At 40.8% G+C, this 23,979-nt stretch overlaps 1 protein-coding gene across 1 annotated transcript; it reads right to left on the bottom strand.

The window, feature by feature from the left end:
* Positions 1-275: 275 nt before the first annotated feature.
* On the bottom strand, positions 276-21,602 carry TXLNG (taxilin gamma). Its single transcript, XM_060234016.1, has 10 exons — positions 21,229-21,602; positions 17,303-17,615; positions 16,263-16,354; positions 14,762-14,932; positions 13,384-13,578; positions 10,180-10,299; positions 7,919-7,993; positions 4,485-4,577; positions 1,419-1,514; positions 276-823 (listed from the first exon to the last, which is right to left on the bottom strand). Exons 1-10 carry the CDS (start codon positions 21,358-21,360, stop codon positions 491-493), a joined length of 1,620 nt encoding a protein of 539 aa, XP_060089999.1. The 5' UTR covers positions 21,361-21,602; the 3' UTR covers positions 276-490.
* Between the last annotated feature and the right edge of the window lie 2,377 nt (positions 21,603-23,979).

The following is a 23,979-nucleotide window of genomic DNA, read 5'->3' as shown; positions in this document are numbered from 1 at the left end:
CAGCTTTGTTTGTACAAACAAATATGAATTTAGGGAGCTAAGTTCAACTGGTTATCACATCTGTTCACCTATTGTTTACTACTTTATTTGGTAATTTCAACAGAATAGCAAACCTTAATTCATGTAACAGAAGCAAGTTGTTGCTTTTTCCAAACCAGTTATTCCCCTGATATGATGTCAAATCTGTGTATGAGTCTGGTTAACATGGTGGTGTGTGTTCTGGGGACAGAAGGAAGGAATCTGCATGCATCCTTTATGATAGGGTTGGTTTAAAAAAAAAATGAGGCAGATGTGCAACACAGTTGTGGAAAATTTATAGATAAGCTATTCAATAGCCGCTATGCAGCTTCCTGTATCAGGCAAGTTCTGTTGTTCTAAGAAAATACAGATATGGTAGAAAAAGTAAGAAAATTTTCACCACAAAACTAATAGTTACCACCACCAGTTAAAGTTATACACAAAATATATCTCTCAATACAGTGTTTACACTTTAGTCAACAAAATCTGTGGTAGGAATGGAGTCTAGGCAGTCAGTTTTTTCAGAGCTCTTTCCTTCAGTAGCCACCCTCAATTCAGGATCTGGTTGGATTCCTTCTTGCGCTCCATTGGTAGAAATCCCCAGCTTCTCATGGGAATTGAGTGTGCATGACTGCAACACATGTACAGCTAGATCAACATCTGCTTCCCTTACAGAAACCTGTTCTTTAAGGACTTCCACCTTCTCATTCAGCTCATTTCTCTCCGTTTGAAGAGCTCTGCACAGCTTTTCCAAACGCTCCAGTTTTATTTGAAAGCCTTTATATTCTTTATCTTTAACTGTTTTCTGCAGTAAACAAAGATTGCACATGACAAGGGTGACTTTCATGCAACATAACTTTTCAGAACCATTAGAAACAAACTGAGAATAAGCTTAAATTTACGACTTGCAGAAGCAACTTCTTCTAGTGGCTCTTCTCAGGATGCCCATTTTATGCTTTTGAGTTAACCAAGCCCCCCCCCCCCGCCCCACTTCCTCCTCTTGTTTGCAGGACACAGACCTTCCATCTGGTTAGGCAAGTGATACTCTTATCTGTGCAGCTCATCTAACATTCAAAAGTGATTTCAAAGCAACTAGATCGTTATCAATATTCACTGGAAGTTGCAATGAAAGCAGTCCAGGCAAAGAGAGCTTTTACATAGCCTTCCAAGGAGGCTGATCAAACCTATTTCATGTAACAGTCTATCCACCAACGCAATGGTCGCATATCTGAAACAGAAATGTCAGTAAGTGTGTCGTTTTCTGAGAAATTTAAACCACAAATTACACTTATAGTGCTTTTCAAAGGCTGGACAGAGAACAGCAAGCCTTGGTTTGCTTTTCACAGCCTATAAAATTACAGAAATGAGCTACTTGGAAGAGATTGAAAACCAACACTCACTTCTTCGGCCATCTGCAGAAGAGCTTTGTTGTTGTTTTCCCATTTTGTACGCCAAACTATTGTCTCTTTTTCCAGTTTTTTAATCTTCTTGGTCATCTAAAATTAAACAGTAATGCTAAACAATATTTTCAACCATGTCTGAAAACAAATACTTTTCCCTTTATAGCTGCACCAGTCCCTTATTTCTCAGTTCCAAAGCGAGTAGTCACACTGGTCTGTTGCAGCAAAAAGAAACAGCAAAAACACAGCGGGGTCAAGGAACCAGGGAATGCAAGAAGTAGAGACTGAAATGTAGTGATATAAAATTCAAAATCTAATTGAGAAAAAAATACCATTCACTAGTTATGTCAAGGCAATTGTGTGTAACAAATGAGGAGTCTCAGCTTTTGTTAAGATTGATAATACTTAAAATGAGGTAAAAACCCCAAATTTCTGCTCAAACCTAATGAATCTCAATTCAGCAGTTTTTTCCTTATTAGTTATTTCATTGAAGGATGGTACATGGGCCAAAACAATACTCTAACCTAGCAATACTGTCTTAGACAAGTTCAATGCTAATTTTCTTCACAAAACAATCCAAAGCAGCATAGAAAATTCTCAAAAAATACAACAGCCAGTTGATACAATATCACTTAAAAACAAACACTCCCCCCCACATCCTGATCCATTTAAGCTTTCATGGGGACTGTAGTTCGCCTTGCTAGACACACACATTATACAACTGTGCAGTGACCTGGAGATCTATGCCATAATCTATATTTGAATGAATACTTGCACTACATCACTAAAAGCACACTGATGGACAAGCACCATCCTCTAAGCATACTACTAATCAGTCAGACTTCTAGTGTTGACATGATTGAGAAGAAGTTGACATGATTGCTGTGATGCCACACTAGATTTTTATACAGGATGCCTTTGTCACAGTGCCCAGGCCAAAGGAACCGGCCAGCAACATTGCTTACAACATAATCTCAACTGTGCAACAAAGTTTTTTAAAAAATCTGACATTATAAACAGAAAGGCTGACAAAGGACTGGCAGCTGTCATCTGGAGGCTGAGACAACTTTTCCATACCGTATTTTACAATCCAATATCCTTACACCCACAAAGAATAATGGAGTTACCCAGGTGTACATAAGAACAAACCTGGACACAACCCAGGAACCATCTATACTTTGCCTAAAATACATTGGACTGGCAAAGCTAGGGTGTTCCATCATTAATGGCACAATAACTGTAAGAGTGTCTGGCTGTATGGACTTTTTCATGACGTCCCATGCTATCAATACCTCAGTTAGTCAGATACTACAATCCATGGGAACACTCCCAATGAATGCCATCTTGGCCACTATGGATGGTGAGCTTCTATATACCAACATCTCTCACCAAGACAGGCTAAATTCCATCAGGAATATTACTACACATCTTGCTACTAAATTTTGTCACTGGGTTCTTATCTGTAATTAATTCAGATTTGGCAACAGTTTGCAGCTTAAGGTTAATAGCACAGCTGTTGGTAAACCTGGACACAACCCAGGAACCATCTATACTTTACCTAAAATACATTGGACTGGCAAAGCTAGCTGTTTACCCCACAGTATGTGAAAATATTTATGGCTTACAGCAGTGCTTTCTCAGCTCCCATATACTAACATTTTTCCTGTGCATGAGATTTCTCAGTGTCATTTTTATCATCTGGACACTTGAAAGGAAGCAAGAAAGATGTCACAAGGACCTCAATACTGTGTAATACTATTTCTTAGGACCAACCTATTACAGGACCCAATAACATTTGGCACACCATCCTTAAATGTGATAAATACTATCACGTGGCAATAATGGTGTTCTTTTCTCTACACTTGACAAAAAGGTCAGGTCGCTACACAGATGTATAAATGCACTCATGACTGACGTTAAAAACTGAAATCTTCAGTAAACATATTTTAATCTCCCAGGACACTATTTGACTTCGGTCTCAGCTCTTCATTAAAAGGTTTCACATATCTTCCCACTTCCACCATTAAGCAGATTGGGGATTCTCATTTCATCACAGATATTGACTATTTTAAATAATTTCAGAGGTTGTGTTGGTCTGCAGTAGAATGGTTAGATTGGAGTCCAGGTGCACCTTAGATACTTGAAACTCTTGTTGGGTCTCTAAACTGCTACTGGATTTGAATCCATTCACTCACCCACCCACTTTAGCAAAACTGGAACTCCATAACAACTGCATGTGCTAACTAATTTAGAAAAACTAGTCTATCCTTTTTAATTTTTTTTTAATTTCACAAACTGTATGTTCTCACTAAAACTTCAAGGCAGATTACAGAATAGAACACAATACAGCATAAGACATCCAACAAACAATGCAACTGGACTAGAACTAAAGATTTAGCAAGCAATGAAAACCATGATTGTCTAAAAAAGGTGTAAAGAATCACAAAGATAAAAGGCAATGTAATAAAAGCAAAATGATGGCTAAATTAATCATTTCCATGGACTAAAATCCTATTCCATAACAACACCTTGGATATTTCTATTTTGCATGTTCTGTGGAATGACAGAAGTGTGGGAGTCTATTTCACTCTGCACCTCCTGAATATCGTGGCCACTTGACTGCTGTTTGGCATTATTCTTTCTACAGACAGTATAAATGATATCATAGTTAAGATCAACCCACTGCATCTGAACAAGCAGGCTCCAGTCCACAAAAATTTATGCTGGAATATAATGCTAATCTTAAAGTGCCACAGAATTATTATTTATTTTTGCTTAATCCTCAAACCACTGCAATCCACTGCTCAAGATTTCTTAAAAGCAGCAGGGAAAGTTAAACTTTTTTTTGCCAACTGTTCGAAACAAGAGACCTATCATTTCTTCTAATGGAAATTTCAAATCAGGTTTACTGATAGATATGCAACATTTAATAGCTGATTAACATTTTGCAATCTTGTCTTTTATGTATTTTTTAATAGCATTAATAAAGCTTTCTGAACAAAAAAGCATTGAGTCATTTCAGATTCTTCAACAGTGGAATGTGGAAGATGCTTGCCAATTACATACCTTTTCCATCTCTTGTCTGAAAGTTGTGAAAAGTTCATTACTCTTTGCCATTGTTGTCTGGAACTCCTCAAATTTGTCAATGTAAAGAGAAAGCTAAAGGGAAAAAAGTCCTCCACATTATCTGATTATATCCAAGATTTGTAGCTTAATCAACAACACACATTTTCTCAGCACCACCTTAAAAATTAATGTATGATTGAAGCAATGTCAAGTTTAAACAAATCATTAATCTCCTCAGCTCATATCCTTAAACGTGGTAAAAAATAACACATTTGTATAACCAAGTTGAAAACACAACATCTTGCATTTTGAAATACCTTACAAAAGCACAAATATGGTAGAGCAGAAAGTTCTCATGGAACATGAGATAACTAGAGCAAAAAACTTATGTTATGAATGGCAAAGCTGTGAATGATGAAGATATTCCATTAGACACTCATTTAAATTTCAAATTTTTGACAGTGACTTCAGACTTTTCTTCAAACTTTTCATCAGAATCCTTATTATAAATTATATTGCCACCAGATTCAATGCTAGAACACCAGTCTGCAAGACAAACTGCATTTCTGAATCAATACCAGTCAAGACATTCCCTCCTCATATTACAGATATGACATTTGCAAGAGGCAAGTAAATGAGGTGATTATGGACTGCCAAATATGGAGCAAGAGGCAGTCTTTCTAATTATCACAGAGGAAAGTGATGACAAATAATGGAGTAATCTAAACAAAAAATAAATGTTAGAAGTAGCAGTAGTAACAGAAACTGAATTTAGGTAGGATTAAAAAACTGAATACTAAATACAATATACAATACCAGTTTTGCCATGATATGAAGCTTTGTTGCCTCATTACTGAACTTGTGAACAGAATCAAACACTTGGAAAGCATGATTTGGTGATTTGTTTAGAATGATATGGCAGAGCAATGAGGAATCTAGTAAACAGAGAGGGTTTCAGCAGTCTCAATACCCTGACTAAAAAGCCACCCTGTGGGGTACTAGCGGTCAACTCAATTACCCCGGAGTTGCGCCAGCTGAAACAAGGTCTCAGAATGCTAGAGAGGCAATGGCGACGCACCCGTGACGAAGTGACTAGAACATCTTATAGGGAGTTTATGAGGTCCTATGAGATGGCACTCAAGGCCGCAAAGAAAACATACTTTGCGGACAAGATTGCGTCTGCAAATTTGTGCCCAGCACAATTATTTAGGATAATTTGGAATTTTACTACATTGCCACAAGGCAAGCCAAATGTTAAGGAACTGGAAATAGCCTGTGAGGCTTCTGCGAAATTTTTTGCAGACAAGGTCCAATCACTCCGCCATGACTGCCCTGCCATAATGGATACAGTGAGTGAACTTGAGGCTCCGTGTGTGTCTTCTAATTTGATCCTGGACTGCTTCGACCCACTCAGCTTGGAGGAAGTTGACAGAATCCTTGTCACTGCACGCCCAACTACGTGTGATCTGGACCCATGCCCCTCCTGGTTAATTAAGGCCAGCCGGGAGGAGCTAAGATATCCTATACGGGACATCATAAATAGATCTCTTTCGGAGGGCTTCTTTCCAACGCCCCTGAAGGAGGCAGTGGTCCGCCCCCTCCTGAAAAAGGTTACATCAGATCCGGCCGAATTGGCTCATTATCGGCCGGTCTCAAACTTGCCCTTTTTGGGCAAAATTATTGAGAGGGCTGTGGCGTTGCAGTTACAGGGCTTCTTGAATGATGCTTCCACCTTGGATCCATACCAGTCCGGCTTCCGCCTGGGCCATGGGGTGGAGACGGTATTGGTCGCCCTCATGGATGACCTCCGCCGACATCTGGATTGAGACGGCTCAGTGGTATTGCTGTTGCTAGACCTATCGGCTGGATTCGATATGGTCGATCATCAGCTGCTGACCCGCCGCCTCGCTGACACAGGAATTTGGGGGCTAGCCTTACAGTGGCTTTCCTCCTTCCTTGAAGGCCGGGGACAAAGGGTTGCGGTTGAAGGAGAGATGTCCCAGAGACACCTACTTAACTGTGGGGTGCCTCAAGGGGCAGTTCTCTCCCCGATGCTGTTTAATATCTTTATGTGCCCCCTTGCCCAGATCGCCCGGAGACATGGGCTGGGCTGCCATCAGTACGCTGATGACACTCAGCTCTATCTATTGATGGGCGGCCGGACCGCCGACACCCCTATAAATTTGGACCGGGCCCTGCAAGCCGTGGCGGACTGGATTAAGCTGAGTGGGCTGAAGTTGAAGACAGAGGTCCTTTGTTTGGGTCACGGCGAGCTAGGGAGGGGGGAGATCTCCCTACCGGGCTTTGACGGTGCGTCACTGATACCAGTGCGCAGGGTCAAGAGCCTGGGAGTGCTATTGGAGCCCTCCCTAACAATAGAGGCACAGATAGCAGCCACTGCTAAATCCGCCTTCTTCCATCTTAGAAGAGCGAGGCAGCTGGCCCCCTTCCTAGAACGTAGCGACCTAGCAACAGTGATCCATGCAATGGTCACCTTGAGATTAGACTACCGTAATGCCCTCTACATGGGGCTGCCCTTGTGCCGAACTCGGAAATTGCAGCTAGTGCAGAATGCGGCGGCCAGGCTGCTAGTGGGACTACTTCGGTGGGAACACGTGCGGCCTGGGCTGAGGGAGCTGCACTGGCTTCCAATTGTATTCCGAGTTCGCTACAAGCTGCTGGTTATTACCTTTAAAGCCCTATATGGCTGAGGACCTGCCTACCTTAGGGACTGCCTCTCTCCATATGTTCCCCAGAGAGCACTGAGATCCAGCTCCCAAAGTCTCTTAATCCCTGGACCAAAGGAGGCCAAACTGAAAGTAACAAGGGAGCAGGCCTTCTCAATAATGGCCCCCCACTGGTGGAATCAGCTACCGGAGGAAGTGCGAGCCCTGCGGGACTTTAACCAGTTCCGCTTGCAAAACTACCCTCTTTCAACAAGCCTATAAGGAACCCTGAAAATGACATCTAGCCATCTGGATATATATTTCACTGAAATGTAGCACCTCTAATTTATTGTGGTTTTTAAATTTTATGAAACTGTGCTAACTGTATTTATTAATTGTATTTTATCATATGAATTGTATTATAATCATGGTACACATCATGTCTTGTTAGCCGCCCTGAGCCTGCCTCAGCGGGGAGGGCGGGATATAAATAAAATTTATTATTATTAATTTGCCAAATACCACCTCTGAGTGACACAGAATACAGTCCACATTAACACAATGAGATAGGACAGGACATGGAGAAAAACTTAAACCTAAACTGCAGAGTTTTCTGTAAATGTTTTATTAGAATATTTTCTTAATTTGAGTTTCAGAAAGCATTCCTAATGGTCATAGCAAAATTCATTTAGTCATGCCAATAACAGCGCCATTTACATATCCCGAACACCTAATAAAGCTAACATGTACAGGCAGACTTTCGTTTACCTGCTGTTTTAATTGAGCTTCTTGTTGTTTCATCTGTTCACATTTGTGTCTGGACTCAGTAGCTTCCTTTAAGAACTAAAGAAAAAAAAATTACAGTATCCTCTCTATAAGTATCCTCTTAGGAATATCTGCCAGTGTATCACCTACATTTTCTTATTCTAAGTTAAAAACAAGCTTATTTTGAAGTTATTTACTAACCAAAATTTCACATTGGTCACTGCCAATTTTAAAACTAACATGACAGAGTTATATATTGAACTGACACTGTCTCTTCATTCTAAAAGTCTATTTGATACATTCAAATACATAAAAGTGGAACAAGCCATACCTTTACAAAAGCATCCCACCCTGTTCACAATGAAATTTACATAAACAAGTATTTGTTTCAACAGCGGTCTCATGTTTTTCACTTAGCAGATGGCACAGTTGGGTTTTACTTAACAGGGCAATCTTATGCAGAGATATTGCATTCTATTGATTACAATGGGTTTAGACTAAAATAACTGCATGGGATTACACTGCAAATCAGTAAAAGATCTGCTTTGAGATTACATATACTGGGGAACCTGCAATATCTGAAACCATTCTATTTTACAGCAATATTAACTTTCACTTAAAATGGCATGTTCCTATTTTCAGCAGTGGAGAGTCTTCATTTAAATGTTTTTATATTCATTTCATATTCTTCAATAAAAATGCACAAGGAACAGTATATTTAACAACTTCAGTCAGATAGCTGATGGCCATCCATGCAATCAAGATTTAACAAGCCTATATTCATTTGGCAGCCAGAGAACAAGTGGAGCTCAGTTACTGGAATGGAGTTTTGCCTTCTTTTTCATGATACTGTCATCTTCACTCCCTCTAGCTAAAAAACCCCCAAAGAAACCCATCCACACTAGCTTATAGGGGAGGTAGTATAAAAGGAACTAGCAGGCATCACTTCCTCATGTTGTTGTGAGAGCAGCACCATATCCCACACTGCTCCCAAACTTTCAGAAGCTGGTTTATGGAAGGCACATGAGCCTGAAGCAACAACAGCAAGACTGCGAAGATTCATTCTGCAAGTAGAGCTCCACTCAGATCTGCAAACTCAATCTTTCGCCTCCAACAAACCCAAAAACAAAACGTATTTTTGAATCAGGCAAAATATGCAGGTGCAATACATAAACTATACTACAAACTCAACTGCTATAAATTTATTCAGCAATTTGAATTCCCCCTTCCCAACAGGGAGGGTTTACAGAATGTGGGTTGGGTCCAGACTAGTATTTCCAAGAATGCAAGCCCACAGTATCCTAAAATGCCCTGTCCTGAAATCCTTTTTCTGGGGAATAGAGAAAGCATTTCATGAGCACATCTAGTCTTGATTGAAGCCAGCATGCATAAATACCACCCAGAAATATTCAAATAAAGTGGTTTCCAGTTTGTGTTAGAACAACTGCTAGGGATCTAAAACGTGCTTCTGTGTCACACTTCTTTATTTTCCCTGTATCTGGGGAAATTATTTGGACTGTATCCAACTATGCTGCTCAGTTTAGAGTAGTGTGTTTAGTTGGTGCTACCAATACAAGAGTAGCCAAAGAGCCCATTTTGTTGATGGGAAGGATAGCTTGGAGAAGAGATGACCGAGAGGTGATATGATCACCATCTTCAAGTACTTGAAGGGCTGTCATATAGAGAATGGCGTGGAATTGTTTTCTGTGGCCCCAGAAGGTCGGACCAGAACCAATGGGTTCAAATTAAATCAAAAGAGTTTCTAAACATTAGGAAGAACTTCCTGACAGAGCGGTTCCTCAGTGGAACAGGCTTCCTTGGGAGGTGGTGGGCTCTTCTTCCTTGGAGGTTTTTAAACAGAGATTAGATGGCCATCTGACAGCAATGATGATTCTGTGAATTAGGCAGATCATGAGACGGAGAGCAGGAAGGGTTACATTAGCGCTTAGTTCTTGTGGCTGTTTCTTACACACCCAGGGAAATACTGATTGCCACTTTGGGGTCAGTCAGCAATATTTCTCTAGGTCAATTTGGCAAGGAATCCTGGTGGTTTTTGCCATCTTCTGGGTATGGAACAAGGGTCATTGGGGATGCATGGGTGTGTGTGGGGAGGGAGAGGTATTTGTGAAGTTCCTGCATTGTGTAGGTGGTTGGACTAGATGACCCTGGAGGTCCTTTCCAATTCTATGATGGAATATGTTGCCCTTAGCTGAGTAAAAGGATACAGGCAGGACCAGATACAGCTCAAGACCAGATTCACTTACGAACTCCCTTTCTCTCTGATGCTTTTCTTCAGCTTCTTTTATGAGCTGTGTTGTTTGCTGAAGTTTAGCATCTACCAGTTGCTGTTGTAGTTCCTTATGCTTGAACACTTTGTCCATATGCTAGAGAAAAAAAAATTAGAACTTTAAGGTAGACATTACAAAAGCCTAACCAGGAACAAAACACTATAATAGCAGGGGCATTCTCATTTTACTGGGTATTAGAAGAGTTGGCCACCAAGGAAAACACAGAAACCTAGACAAGACTGCAAATAATTAGAACACAAATATTAGAACATAGACTGGAAATACTAGATGATACTGAAGAAAAGTCGTAAAGTAATGAACGGAGCAAACTTATGTAAAGTTATTTCAATGTAAGCCAGTGATTTCAACAGCTCCTGAAGACAGGCTTTAAAAATGGAGATATACCTAACCATGTTCAGAGATAGCATTCAAGTTCTTCAGTGCTGAGACAGATACAGAACTAGATACAAGAAGGTCAATAGCAAAAGATAGTTGGAAACAAGGGATTCCAAATCTCCAGGGATTTCCCAACCTTGATCTAGCAACCCCAAAGGGAATTGATCTCTGTAGCTGGGATACAACAGATATCCCAGCTACAGAGATCAGTTCCCCTTAGGGCTGCCAGTTTAAGGTTGGTAAATCCCTGGAGATTTTGGTGTGGATCCTTGGAAGGACGTAGTCAGGAGTGGGAAGCAACCTCAGCAGGGTATAATGGCATACAGTCCACCCACCAAAACAGTCATTTTCCCCAGGATATTGGCAGCCCCAGTTCCCCTGGAGGAAATGACTGCTTTGGAAGGTGGAGTCAATGGCATTATACCCTTCTGAGGTCTTTCCCCTTCTCAACCTCACCCTCCCCAATTTCTCAGTCATTCACCAACCTACTTTTTATCTGCCTCCCATCTTCAGCTACCTTTATTCTCTGTTTATTTCATCTATATCCCACCTTTCTTCACAGTGGGAACCAAAGCAGCTTACATTATTCTCTTGTACTACTTTTTATCCACACAATTCTGTGAGGTAGTCTAGGCTGAAAGTATGTGACTGGTCCAAAATGACCCAGTGAGCTTTCACAGCAAGATGGGGATTTGAACCTGAGACTCATAGACACTACTCTGAAGTTCTAACCACTACACAACACTGGTTTTCATAGGGTGACTGCTGCTGAATAGTAGCAAGCAACCAGGCCCAGTTCAGTCATGCAAGTCAGATGGCATCAAGTCACCCAGAGGATGCTGTCAGGAGGGACTACTGTTGCCAAACTCCAGGTGGGACCTACAGATCTCCTAGTATGACAACTGAATTCCAGACAACAGAGATCTGCCCCCCTGGGGAAAAAGACTGCTTTGGAGGGTGAATTATTTGGCTGAGGCAATTTTCCATCCTGGACCTTGCAGCCCTAGTGTGGCTCCAATGAATCCTCCCTCAAAGGCCAAAATAGGGCTGGAAAAGCCCCACCCCCTTCCCCTGCCTTTTTACTGACAAATTGAAGCTGGGAATACTGCGGTTGCTTAGCAACAGCCACTCCTTTTATCATTTTTGAATTTTTAAGCTGCCTAGTGCATTATTTTAGATTTCACATTTTTATGCTAACCTAGGGCCCTTTCCAAGTTTGTAAAAAGATCTCTCTTGCCTGTTCACAGCTCCAGTATCCAAAGTATCCAAAGATTTGATGTCATTATTAGAATATTAGCTATGAAGCATAGAATTATTAAGATATAAAGCATAATTATATTAGATATAAAGCATAGAATACAATATATTAGATAAAAGTTGAGATTACCCAGAGAAAAAAATATTAGATAAAGTCAACAGAGGATGCAAAATAGCCACACTAATCCTTTCTCTGTTCCAGTCAGCCTAACATTCTACATAGAATGTAGACAAAAGACTGCTGCACTATCAGTTGGACACATCCCCCTTCCCCTTCAAGGTACCTTATTTGATGAGAAGCTCAATATGGCTACGTTTTGGTCCTAACAAAAGCATTACGGTGGTTTTGAACAAAAAATCTTAAATCGTTGCTGAAATTCACAGAAGGTGAAAAGCATGTAACAAGTAGTAAATTCTGCTGAGTCAATAATTGCTAGCAGCATATAATATTCTACAAAGTAAGTAGTTACCCCTCAATTGAGGTAAACACATTTTTCTCCTATGAGTGGGGAAGCCACACACTGTAACCAGGTGTTACGCTGCTGTTTGCGCATAGTTAAGACCTGATTCCTAATTAATAATGGAAGCATTGTTTCACAGCCAAGAAATTATTGCATTAGATTTGAAATTTGTGAGTAAAGATGTCTAGGCAAGAAAACCAGAAATAGTAGTAATGTACCAAAATGAAATGCTAAATGTTGTTAAGGATGGACTGAAGAACAGTAAAAATATGACACAAGAGCTCTACAGGATAAAGATAAGAAGTATAACTTTATATACAACAGCCATACACATCTACACCTTTTTTTATCTGACTCTTCCCTCTAAGAACCTCAGGGCAGCACACAGGGTTCTCCCAATATATCACAGAAACTCAGTGTAATAGTTGAGGCTAGGGATATGAGGCTGACCTATAGTCACCCAGTAATCTTAATGGCAGGGTTTGAACCAAGTATGTGACCCACAAGTCCAAATTTAATTGGTACGGTGATCCATCCAGGGCTAGTCCAAAGGGGGGGGGGTTGTGTGCCCTAAAAACTATGGCCTTGATACCCATCTAGCTCAGCATTCCATCATCTAGAGTAGCTGACTAGATTTTGAGAAACCAATAAACATCTTGCAAAGGTTGGAGCTGCCTCCATTATGAACCCCTAGCAACTGGCAGCCCAACATACACAGCCTTTGCACATGGAGGCTAAATGTCAGGCCTTGACCACCCTCTCCTTTTCCATTACTCTGTCTAATCTGCCCTCAGATTCTTAAAAAACCCTTTCTCTAGTAACCATGACTTGTTTTACTTGATCAACATGTATATTCAGTGAAGAAAATATACCAACTAATGTATGGCATGGAAGATACTGTTTCCAGGCTCAGATCTTGGTTTTCAAATATAAAAGAACACAATGAAAAGGGCAGAAGCGACCATTAGTGGGGACTGGCCCACAACCCACTTTCAGAGTCTTTGTGACCCACTTTTGGATCCCGACTCAGGTTGAAAAACAGTGGGCTAAGGCACAGGTAACTTACTTCTTCTCTCAGTGCATACTGTTCCACAAGTTTCTTCAATTTCTCCCCCAACTCAATATTTTCTTGGCGCAGCTTTGCATTGTGTATGCCATGCTGCTCCAGCTGAGCTTGAATTTCATTCAGTGTGATCTGAAAGTGTGCAGTTGCTTCTTTACGTCTCTCCTCCTCTTCACGAGCTTGCTGCATGTTCTCTTCCTTTTACCAAAAAAAGATTTAACAACATGCTTTCACCAACATGGTCTTTTCAACCAACTTTTAGTCATATAAAGCTGACCCAAGCTACTGTCATCTTAATGGTCAGCTTGGAGCTATACTGATTTCCAAATCCCCATGACAATTCAATTACTAGATAATGATGAACAATACCATAGACTTCCATATACACACACTGCTTTCCGTTCAGGGTTAACAGACAGAACTTCTTACTAGCTTCAATTGAAGCACAATTAGCCTGGTGCAGCTTCTTAATGCAGAAATTGGGGTTATGGGCTTGAAAAAGAGGGTGGGTGGGGAGAAGCTTGAACCCCTTTGGTACTGGCTGCTATCACCATCACTTCATTTGCAAAGCAGCCTGATTTCAGATTAAAGCCACAAAGTCCATAATTAAAGAACCAGAAGTGCTCAAATCCTGAATACTGAAACCTATTATTGTAATGCTGTAATAGTGACAATTTATGCTTTACTAACCTAAAGCCATTTTATTTTGTAAGAATGCCTCGACTACCAGGAAAGTAAGAAACATAAGAAACTAGGTTAGGTAGAATGACCATTAGAGATCAGTCATCAAGTGATAATCTGCAGCTACCATGATACGTATCAACTACCAACTTTGGTCCTTGCCTCAAACACCTATAACAGTCTCTTTCCCATGGTGAAGGAAAAAATGAATACAAAACAAACTCCTCTTTCTAGTATCTAAATGGTCCAACTTGATAAGAGTTAAATAAGCATCATTAAACCAGGATAGAGCACTTACAGTAAATTCAAACAAAGATTATATGTACTACATCAAATGAAATAAAAACCAGAAAGTTACATGGTTATGAACCACCAAAGACCCCAAACATGGTGCCCATGACAACCACAGTGTCCATCAGCACCTTTTCTGGCACCCACCAAATATTTTTAGAAAGTGGGTGGGGCCATGTGGGCCTTTTGTTTGCAAGGATTTGAATTGAGATTTGACTGGCTCTGCAGATTTTTAAATATGTTGCTTCGACAGTGGCTGCCACCACAGCACAAGGATCTTCACTGTGTGACTGAAGGTAAGCTGCAGCAGTCACAATATATTAGAACTCCTAAGGTGCCTGAAGGCCCAAAAGGGTTGGGAACCCATGCTATAAACTTTTAAAAGTATTCAACATCATCTCAAGCTGACCTTTATAGTTTTATTATGGCGCTGAAGCTCACGACAGAGAGATTCCAGTTTGCTGCGTGCTAGGATAGCCTTGCTATGCTCACTTTGCAAGTGAACCTTCTCTTTCACAACTTGAGCCTGCTTTTTCTGCAGCACCTTCATCTGCCGCTGAACATTTCGGCTTTCCTCCAACTAAACAAGAGAAATAAAAAGGGAGATGGGGTGGGAATCAATTATTTTGTATAGCACCTTAAACCCAAGTGATATTTGGTAGCTGATCAGATTTAAAAATTACACACTAACAAACCATGGCATGCTTAACTACCAGCACAGATAGAACTTCACAGCATTGACATGTTATCAAAGTTTCATTCTACCACAGTTCTAGCATATGATTAGCCACAATTAAGGAGGACTGCTGCTAAGCTCTGCCACAAAGAGTGGCTACGAGCTTCAATATTTCCTAGACACCCATTCTATAGTCCTTATACTTTTAAATCCTGAAATGCAACTCCAAACGTCCTCTTTCTATGAAGCTGGTCACTGTCATTCATATCTTTATAACTGCAAAGCTTGATTCTTACAGAACTCTGCTGGGGCTGCAACCAAATACTTTGTGGAAGCCATAAACTAGCCTGGAACAAAGAGCTGGAGGGTTAACCTTCCCAAATTATAAAAGCACCACATGTAGCTTTAACAAACAAATGCACTCTGTGGCTTTTGCTAGCCAACAACAGTATTGCCAGCTGAAGTCTTGTTTCTATTGAGTAAAAAGCAGATGGAGGGGGTGGGGATCTTTTTGGGAGACATCAGGCCTGACAGCAACTACTGGGCAACTTGCTACCATGTAACTTGTTAGGAATTAATAGCCACAAAGGAAGAGACATATCTCTGAGGCTTCTTTCTAACTTCAGAATTACCTTCTGTGAGGTCTTCCATATATTGAGCATTTTTTAAAATGCACCTATTGCAGTCATGATTCTATAAGCATCAGAACATGCCCTTTTCTATAAAAGAAGAGTTCTGAGCACTCATGGGAATTTCTCTCTGTACATGCAGTGCACTTTTCTGCCTATGATGATATTAGAATAGTTAACATTGCATCTGAACCTGGCGTGTGAATCATAGCTATCCTTTGGTTTTAAGCCTATATTATTTAAGCCAAAACAAATGTGAACATTATGCATACTCCAATTAGAAAACCAGAAACAATAAAGCAATATTTCCTGCTTTCCTCACTTATGTGTCATATCCAAAGCAACTGTTAATATACAAGCTCAGGCTTTTATTTCATTAACTAAAATACTGCCCCCTCACAACTTTATGACAAGCAACAGATCCAACAGAATTCATGCACATGTAGCTTTATTCACACTTGCTCCAAGTGTATTTTACCAATTCGTCACAGAAAATGCTTTATTCCCCTTGCTTTATTCCATGGTATGAACATCTGAAGCTATACATCTTCTGTGCTATACGCATGCCTAAATTAAAAGCTCTTGACTTTTATTGTAGCACATACCAGATCAGCGTATTTCTTGCAGAGTGCTGCCAATTTTTCTTCTGGAGTAGCGAGAGTATTTAAAGCCTGCATTAGTAATAATACTTCTTTTCCTATGGATGATGTAGAAAAGTATAAAATATTTTAGAAAGTAGTACCAACAGTTTGGCTCTGAGAAGTTTCAGTACATAAATGAATTTATTATTTACAATTTCTAAACACAGCTGTAAACTACTGCACAAATATCAACAAAAAAGCAACTTTGATACAGCACATAAATAAAAGCCTTCCAATGCCACTAATGAACTACAGGGTGAAAAAAGTACACTACTACAATTGCCTGCATAACAATGGCTGATAAATACTTGTTTCTACAAATATAAACAACATAAACTACAGACTCCAAGTGGAAGCTGGCAATGCCTTGCCTTCCATCTCTGCCAGACACCAAGACAATGCTGGGGGATCAGGAGACTTGGGAGGGTTGCACAGAAGAGGGGGAATCAGGCAAGATTACAACTAACTCTTTCCCCTGATGGCAGAAATACAGAAAATCAAGCCTTCCATAGGTGAAAGAGGAGCAATTTTTCCTGGTTTCCCGTCTTCACTACAGCTAGTGGCATTCTGTCTACAAGGCTCCTCCAACAGAGTACTGCATGTCCAGGGATCTTGGGGATGCCAGGGGAATGTGAAAGATCTATTACCATGAGTATCTTCTGGTTAGTTTGCAGGATCCAGTTCAGTATTTTTTTTAAAAAACACACAGATATATTTTAATGACGTTTAATGTTGTATTTTTATTTATCACACCCAATATTTATAAACTAGGAATATTCATAACAGCTTATAGAAATCATTTTCTATTCAAATTCAACATAACATTCCATACTTCAACAAATGTAAAAAACCTTCCTGGATTTATTTATTTATAGTCTGCTTTCTTGCTAAATAAGGTGCAGAAGATGAAAGAACTAAATATTTTATAAAGAAACTAATGATCTGAAACATCAATCCTAAACATCAACAGCAGCTATTTATCCTAGTCTAGTACAGCTACATACCTAAGGTTTTCTCTTTGTTTTTCTCAGCCTCTGGGTCTTGCTGGCCATCCGGTGGGTCAATACGGGTTTCTTCTCTCCCAGGAGTCTCTTCTCGGAGTTCTTGAGCACAGAATACAGGTCCCAATAGCTTTCTATTTCTGTCTATGTAATTCTCCACCTCCTCCAATGCACCTGCATTTTCTGTACCATCATAGTTTGTTTCTGAATGCTGCAGCATTGTATTCAGTTCTGTACACTTGTTATTCATTAGCTGTTCCTGGTTGATACTTCCAGTCTCACAGATTTGTGATTCTTCTGGAGTAAGAAATAAGCACTAGAAGAAAGAACAACTGCATAAGCTATTTAATTTCAAAAAATCTTTTCTTGACTATATTATGGTCTGAGATTATCCCAGAAGCCTTTGTAAGAATATATGACAGGGCATTAATAAGTCCCACAGACTATATAGAGAACAGCAAGTTGCCAACACAGAAAAGAGCTCATCCCACTGTGCAACCATGTTGTGTGTGGCCTCTTACATAGAAGTTCAATCACCTTACTTGAAAGTGACCTATCAAGACAATTTTAATACAAATAGGATTAGGCAGCTCTTTTCATAATATGTAAAAACTGGGTGAGATGATTCAACAGTCCTCAGAAACAATAATTCGTTGGTCACTTTGCCCAGAGCTTTGCTGACTACACAGAATTGCAGCCTATTAATTTTATATTGGCCACTATTGCTTTAGAGTGAAGCATGCTTGCCTGATCCTTTATATAAAAGGATTCTATAGAACATATAAGCAAGGCTTATAGTGTCATATAAGCAAGTGTCAAGCTAGGACACAAATTTCCTAACTTCATATTCCTGCATTGTTATGACAGTGTGTGACCTTGGGCCAGTCATGATCACTCTGCCTAGCAGGGATACTGTAAAGATAAAATGGACAAAGGAACCTTATGTATGCCATCCTGAGTTCCTTGGAGGAAGCATGGGATAAAAAGCCTCAAGACTTTCGCACTTTCTGTATTCACAGAATCTACCTATACATTCCTTTATTAAACTCAAGATTTAATGAAAGAACCACAGCTGTGCAATTGTGTAAATACAGCTTCAAAGACCTCAGCCTAGGGCTGCTAAAAACTGTGGGATATATAGATTTGCTGGACTAATGAGAAATTCATATTCATTTTAAAGAAGTCTAGGCAGCACCATCGTGAATATATCGTTAAACATGTAGCATGAAAAGCATTAATAAGCAGAAAACACAAAACTATTCGGTTTCAAATAACCATATGCAAACTGAATACATACACTGAGATTAAGAACCAGTTTATAGTTTCAAAGATTTTGGAAATGTGAGAAATTTCACCCATCTTCTTCCAGCAGAATTTTTATTATACCTTGCTCAGTAAAGCTTAGTTCAAACTGCTGCTTCTCTATATCTCCCAGTGCGGTGCAGTGTTTAGAGTGCTGAAGTAGAATCTGGGAGACCCAGGTTCAAATAAGCTCACTGGGTGACCACAGGGCAGTCATGTGCACTCAGCCTAACCACTTAATAGTGTTGTGAGGATAAAATGGAGAATGCTGTAAGCTGCTCTGGATCCCCATTGAGGAAAAAGGTGGGATAGAAATAAAATGAAATGGGACAGATAGTATGAACTGCCTTGCCACCCCGCCAATGGGTTTGACTGGAATATTATGACACTGGATCATATTACACCAAACACAGGTTTATGTTTAGACACAAAGTCATCACAGTACAATGGAAAATAATAAACCTTAACAAGCCACCAGAAAATGTGGATATAAGACCCAGATAGAAATTCCCAGTGGCACCATTAACCACTGGACCCCTAAAACAGTAAACATATTAACATCTAATATGCTGATCCTTAGGCATTTGTCCAAATGCCCTAAAATTAAAAGAACAAACATGGTCCCACAAAAATTGATAGCTTTTTCATGTCACAAAGGAGCTTTGGCTTTCACTGAATAGGGGGAAAAATCAATTATTTTTTTAAAAGTACTGTCAGGAGCACTTTTATTATGAAGGAATTTAAAGGCATGAATCTCTTCTCATAATCATGAAAAATGGGTGTTTCCCTATTGTGGTAGCGATCAGCCAAATACAGAATATAATTGCCTAAGAACAGCAACTGGACAATGACATCTCATAGTGATGCAGCCTGTGCTGGATTTTCACAGTTTGGTTGGCAGTTTCTTAATTTCACTCAACATTGGATTCTATTCGCAAATATCATCAGCGAAAGAAAAAAAGACTGCTGCTGGCATAGGGCAAAATTAACAGGTCTACTAGGGTCTCTCCCCCTATTTTACTTTAACTGTTTTAAAGGAAGAGAAAGACAAATCTAATGAACCTGTGGAGGGCCACTATTGGTGTTTTCAGGCTGCAGAATTCCATCCCCACATTGCTTTGACTATTGTAATTGATCTGTGTCAGCATATCTGCCATCAACACCACTGACATGCACCACCATGAATTACCCTAACCTCTGAAAATCAAGTGGAGGGTTGTGGGAGGTTTGTTGCAGGTGTGATGGCACAGACCTCAGCTCATGAACCAGGTAGTTTTTGTTGCAAACTTAGGTTTGTGGGTCTGTTTGTGCCATCCCTCCTTCCTACTGTTCTTGCTTAAGTACAAGTGTTCCACAAAAGACTAAAGGAAATTGTAAGAGCCTTCTGCTGCTTACATACAGCTATTTACTGGTCACATGCGAAATGAGTTTTAAACCTGCTTATCCTGCCCATGAACAGGATACAATAATTGCTGCCCAAAAACTTGAGTAGACTTAAGAATACTGTAGAAAAAGGTCCTAGCTAGCTAAACAAGTTCATAAAACACAGAAGTTAATTGTACTATTGTAGCAGTATCAAGGCTTATTCTGAGATTTCATTGGACACAGAGTACACAGAGTACTCTGGTTTGTGCATCCAAAGATACCAATCACATCACATACTCTTTGTGATGAAATGCAACCATAACAGCAATTGTGATACAGCCCTCATCCATTACTCTTTAAAAGAGGTTTTATTTAGCAGCATTACATCTCTTTTACTCCAATAATACATCTGTAGGCAAAAGTAAGTTAACACACCTGTTCCAACAATGGAAAACAAATCAAACAAACAAAACCCAGACCATGCGTAACTGTTTTGAAGCTAAGGAAGGGAAAAAAGCACTGAGAATGAAATAAGTCAACATAATGACATTTACATGTAGTTCTTTGAGGTCTGAAAAATTCAAGTTGTTAACGAAGTAAAATAATTAATTCTGTTTTATTTCCCATCTCCCAAATTTCACACACTCTCTTTGTTTACAAGTCAGTTTCACAGATCACTTTTATTTTTACATTCCCGGGGCATTTACCACCTTACCACAACCAAGTTTAGAATCGATAATGCACTTGATACGCACGCACCTTCTTATACAATATACGGTTGTGAAATGCAGAGCGCAGCCAAATAATAAAAGAAGCTTAAGAGCGATTGCTGCCTTCGATGCTAAGCGACTACAATCTTGCCTACCCTCTTGGCGGGGAAATGATAGCGAGCTGTGTTTCGCGGGAGGATAAAGAACAGCCTTAGCAGCCCATGAGGTGAAATGCCCCCCCCCCCCCCACATCAGTGCCAGAAGTTCAGCTTCGCCGACGGCTTCCTCCTCCATACCTGAAGCCAACATCCCTCCAGGTGAGCCTGATGTCCGGAACTACTCGCCCCGCAGTCACGCGGTTTAGGACCAGGTGCGTATGGCAGCCCACCTCTCGAGTCCAGCCTCCCTTCAGATCCCGCTGCCCCCAGCAGGTCACCCCCCCTCCCCGCGGGGACTCAGGCGTCCTCTCCTCTGATCAACCGGCCAGTGGAGGCCGCGTGGAGTAGGGGCGCCCCCAGCCAGGTACAGGAGGACGAAATGGCGGGCAGTTACCTCAGAGCCGCCTGCCGCCGCTCCCAGAGCATCTTCTCCCTCGCCTGGCTCCTGCGGATGCTCCAAGTTCAGCTCGGGCCCCGCCGCTCGGCTCCCTTCGCCGCACGCGAGTTCAGCTCCGTACGCCGCCATAATGTGACGGCAGTACCCAAACAAGCCGGCCCGCACCAGGAGCACACCGGAAGTAAGCTTGCGGACGCCGGGCCCTCTGCCTCATTCTCGGTTGAACCAATCAGCGTACAGTATTTTGTGTTACGTGACGCACCATGGCCGTGCTCTCCCGCCTCCCAGAGCCCGAATGAAGCGTAAATTCCAAGGGCCTCTCTGCATTCGGCCCTTGGCGTTTTCGTCAGGTACTACAGCTCCCAGAGCACTCTGCGTTGGGAGAATCAGGAATCCCTTGGGCGGTGACACGAAAGTTCGTTTCGCTTTTCCAATCAGAAAGGCATGCCGGGGAAGCATCATAGGCTAATTGTACCGTATTGTTTCTCGGGACATGTAGTCTTCTGGCAGTGTTGCGGCGTTCTGCACGTGGTAGAGATATGTGTCGCTTGGCAGGATGCCTGCTTCTGTTAAGGCGATGTGTCAACAAAGTGCCCAGTTCCAGGCTCGGGTGAGTCTATTACTATCGCACTATATGCCTTCTATATAGCTGGGATATGTGCCCTTAGCCAGCACGGTAGGCTATGCTGCATAAATGGGGTGGCGGTGAAGTAATCTTCAAGTGGGAGATTAAGTTGGTGGATGATTCCCCGCCTATCGGGGGTACAGGGAATTTGAGTATTAAGATGCTTAAGCACTGAATTTTGGCCCACAGTATAATCACGGCTAGTTCGTAGTTACCGTGCATTTAAAAAGCAGGCAATAAAGAGCACCACAGGCTTTAATATGTTGTCGAATTTATTCAAACTCAACTTTTCTAAATCTCTATGCAGTTTGAGGTTTACTCGCTAAATGGGTTTGCTAATTTCACTGTAATCTGGTAAAAGTGAACTCACTTCAGTAGTATAGTTTAGGATCCACCATTTAATCTACCGGAAGAGGATACAGAGGATCCAGGTAGAAATTTACAAGCCCAGCGTGCACATTTAAGCTATCAAGACACTTCGTATTGTATTGAAAATTTTAATATAACTAGGTTGGTAATTTCTTGACAACTCTGTATTTTTCTTGAGACCATGATGCATACTGTAACTTTAAAATGTGGTCATCTTCACCTTCAAAACCTAAGTTCAACAGCAGACAATTCTCTACCATTGGTGTGGTTTTCTATACATAATTGGATAGTTAACTAAACTGTGGAATTCACTGCCAATGAAATTGAGATCTCTGAGGACAGTTTTAACGGGTTAGATTCATGGTGGAGAGATCCATCAGTTGCTGTAACTATAGTGACTCAAGGAACCTCCATATATAGAAGCAGCAAGCCTCTAAATACCAGTGCTGAGGCAGCAACAGCATGGGAGGGCCTCATCCTTCTAGCCTTGGTTGGCCATTGTGTGAAACAGTGTGCTTGACTAGACAGACCACAGGTCTGATCTAGCAGGCTGTACTTAGCTTCTTATGGTTCTGTGATTCATCATGCTCCATTTACCATGAAATTGAGATATAGTTGCATTGCAGACCCTGGCTTCTATACTATTAAACAGCCAATTCATATTCTTAGCCAAAGTTATTCCCATCAAAGGTATTGTGCAGTGTATCTTAGCTATGCTAAGTGACAGGAAACATTGGTACAAGTACATCCTTTAACCTGGATGTCATTATGACTTTTATAAATGGGTGACTGAGCTGGGTGAAAGTTTTATAAATGGAAGAACACACCCAGCTGCCTCCACCATCTAGAAAGAAAAGGTCCAAAGAGAATCACAGGCTCCCCAGTTAAACAGATAGGGCAGAAGACCTTGGTCTCAAAACACAAGTATGAGTGAATTAAAAGAAAAAAAATGTTCACCTGTGTGATATCTGAAGTAGTATCTTTGGCTTTATAACAAACACAGGTTCAACTCACCAGAGATTCCCTTCAAAACCTAGTCCTCCTAGCTCTGAAATGAAATAATTGTTCCTTGAAGTTTTAATTTAGTTCTTTCTTCATCTTAAAATGTGGCAAATGGAACAACATAACAAAGCTGCATTCTAATGCATAATCTTGTATTTAAAAAGCACCTCCCCCTTCTGTATTATTGTCAATCACATAGTCTTCATGATTTTAAAAAGTTCATTGCAACTGGCTTCTTTTCACAAGAAGTGGATCCACATAAAACCCACCATGTGTTACTAATAACCATGATACGGGCTGTAGGGAAATGACAGCTTGTTATCCAGGCTTTTGTGAGAGCTGGTATCTTAGATATCTGAGAAACTAAGCATAAATCCTTCAGCTATCCTCTGTTCAATTTCCTGTTGTCTGTTTTAGAAATTCTTAGCGAAACATCCGATTTTAGTTGCTTAAGATAAATCTGTATGTCATCTGCTATAAAGATCACTGAACACCTCAGTCTGGCCCTTTTATTTGGCTGACAGTCTCCTGACCACATCTGTAGAACAGCAGCCATCTTCTGTACATCGTAGGACAGGGGTGTCAATCATGCAGCCAAGGGGCCGAATTAGGCCCCCAGAGGGCTCCTATCAAGCCTCCAAGCAGCTGGCTGTCATCTGCTTCCTTCTCCCTTTGTTTTTCTGTGTCACAGCTTGCTTTGCCAGGCTTGTTCAATTGCACAGGAGCTACAGAGCAAAGCCTCTATTTTCTCC

This window comes from Heteronotia binoei, chromosome 3 (assembly GCF_032191835.1).
Source record: "Heteronotia binoei isolate CCM8104 ecotype False Entrance Well chromosome 3, APGP_CSIRO_Hbin_v1, whole genome shotgun sequence".
Taxonomy (NCBI): Eukaryota; Metazoa; Chordata; class Lepidosauria; order Squamata; family Gekkonidae; genus Heteronotia; species Heteronotia binoei.
Note: the sequence above shows the minus strand (reverse complement) of the source record. Positions and strands in the feature narration are given on the sequence as shown.

Coding starts and splice junctions, on each gene's coding strand:
- TXLNG (XM_060234016.1), bottom strand. CDS start 21,360: ATGGCGGCGTACGGAGCTGAACTCGCGTGCGGCGAAGGGAGCCGAGCG. Junction 10,300..13,383: donor AGTATGCACTGAGAGAAGAA/GTAAGTTACCTG, acceptor TTTTTTCTCTAG/CATATGGACAAAGTGTTCAA. Junction 4,578..7,918: donor AAGCTCAATTAAAACAGCAG/GTAAACGAAAGT, acceptor TTTTCCCTTTAG/CTTTCTCTTTACATTGACAA.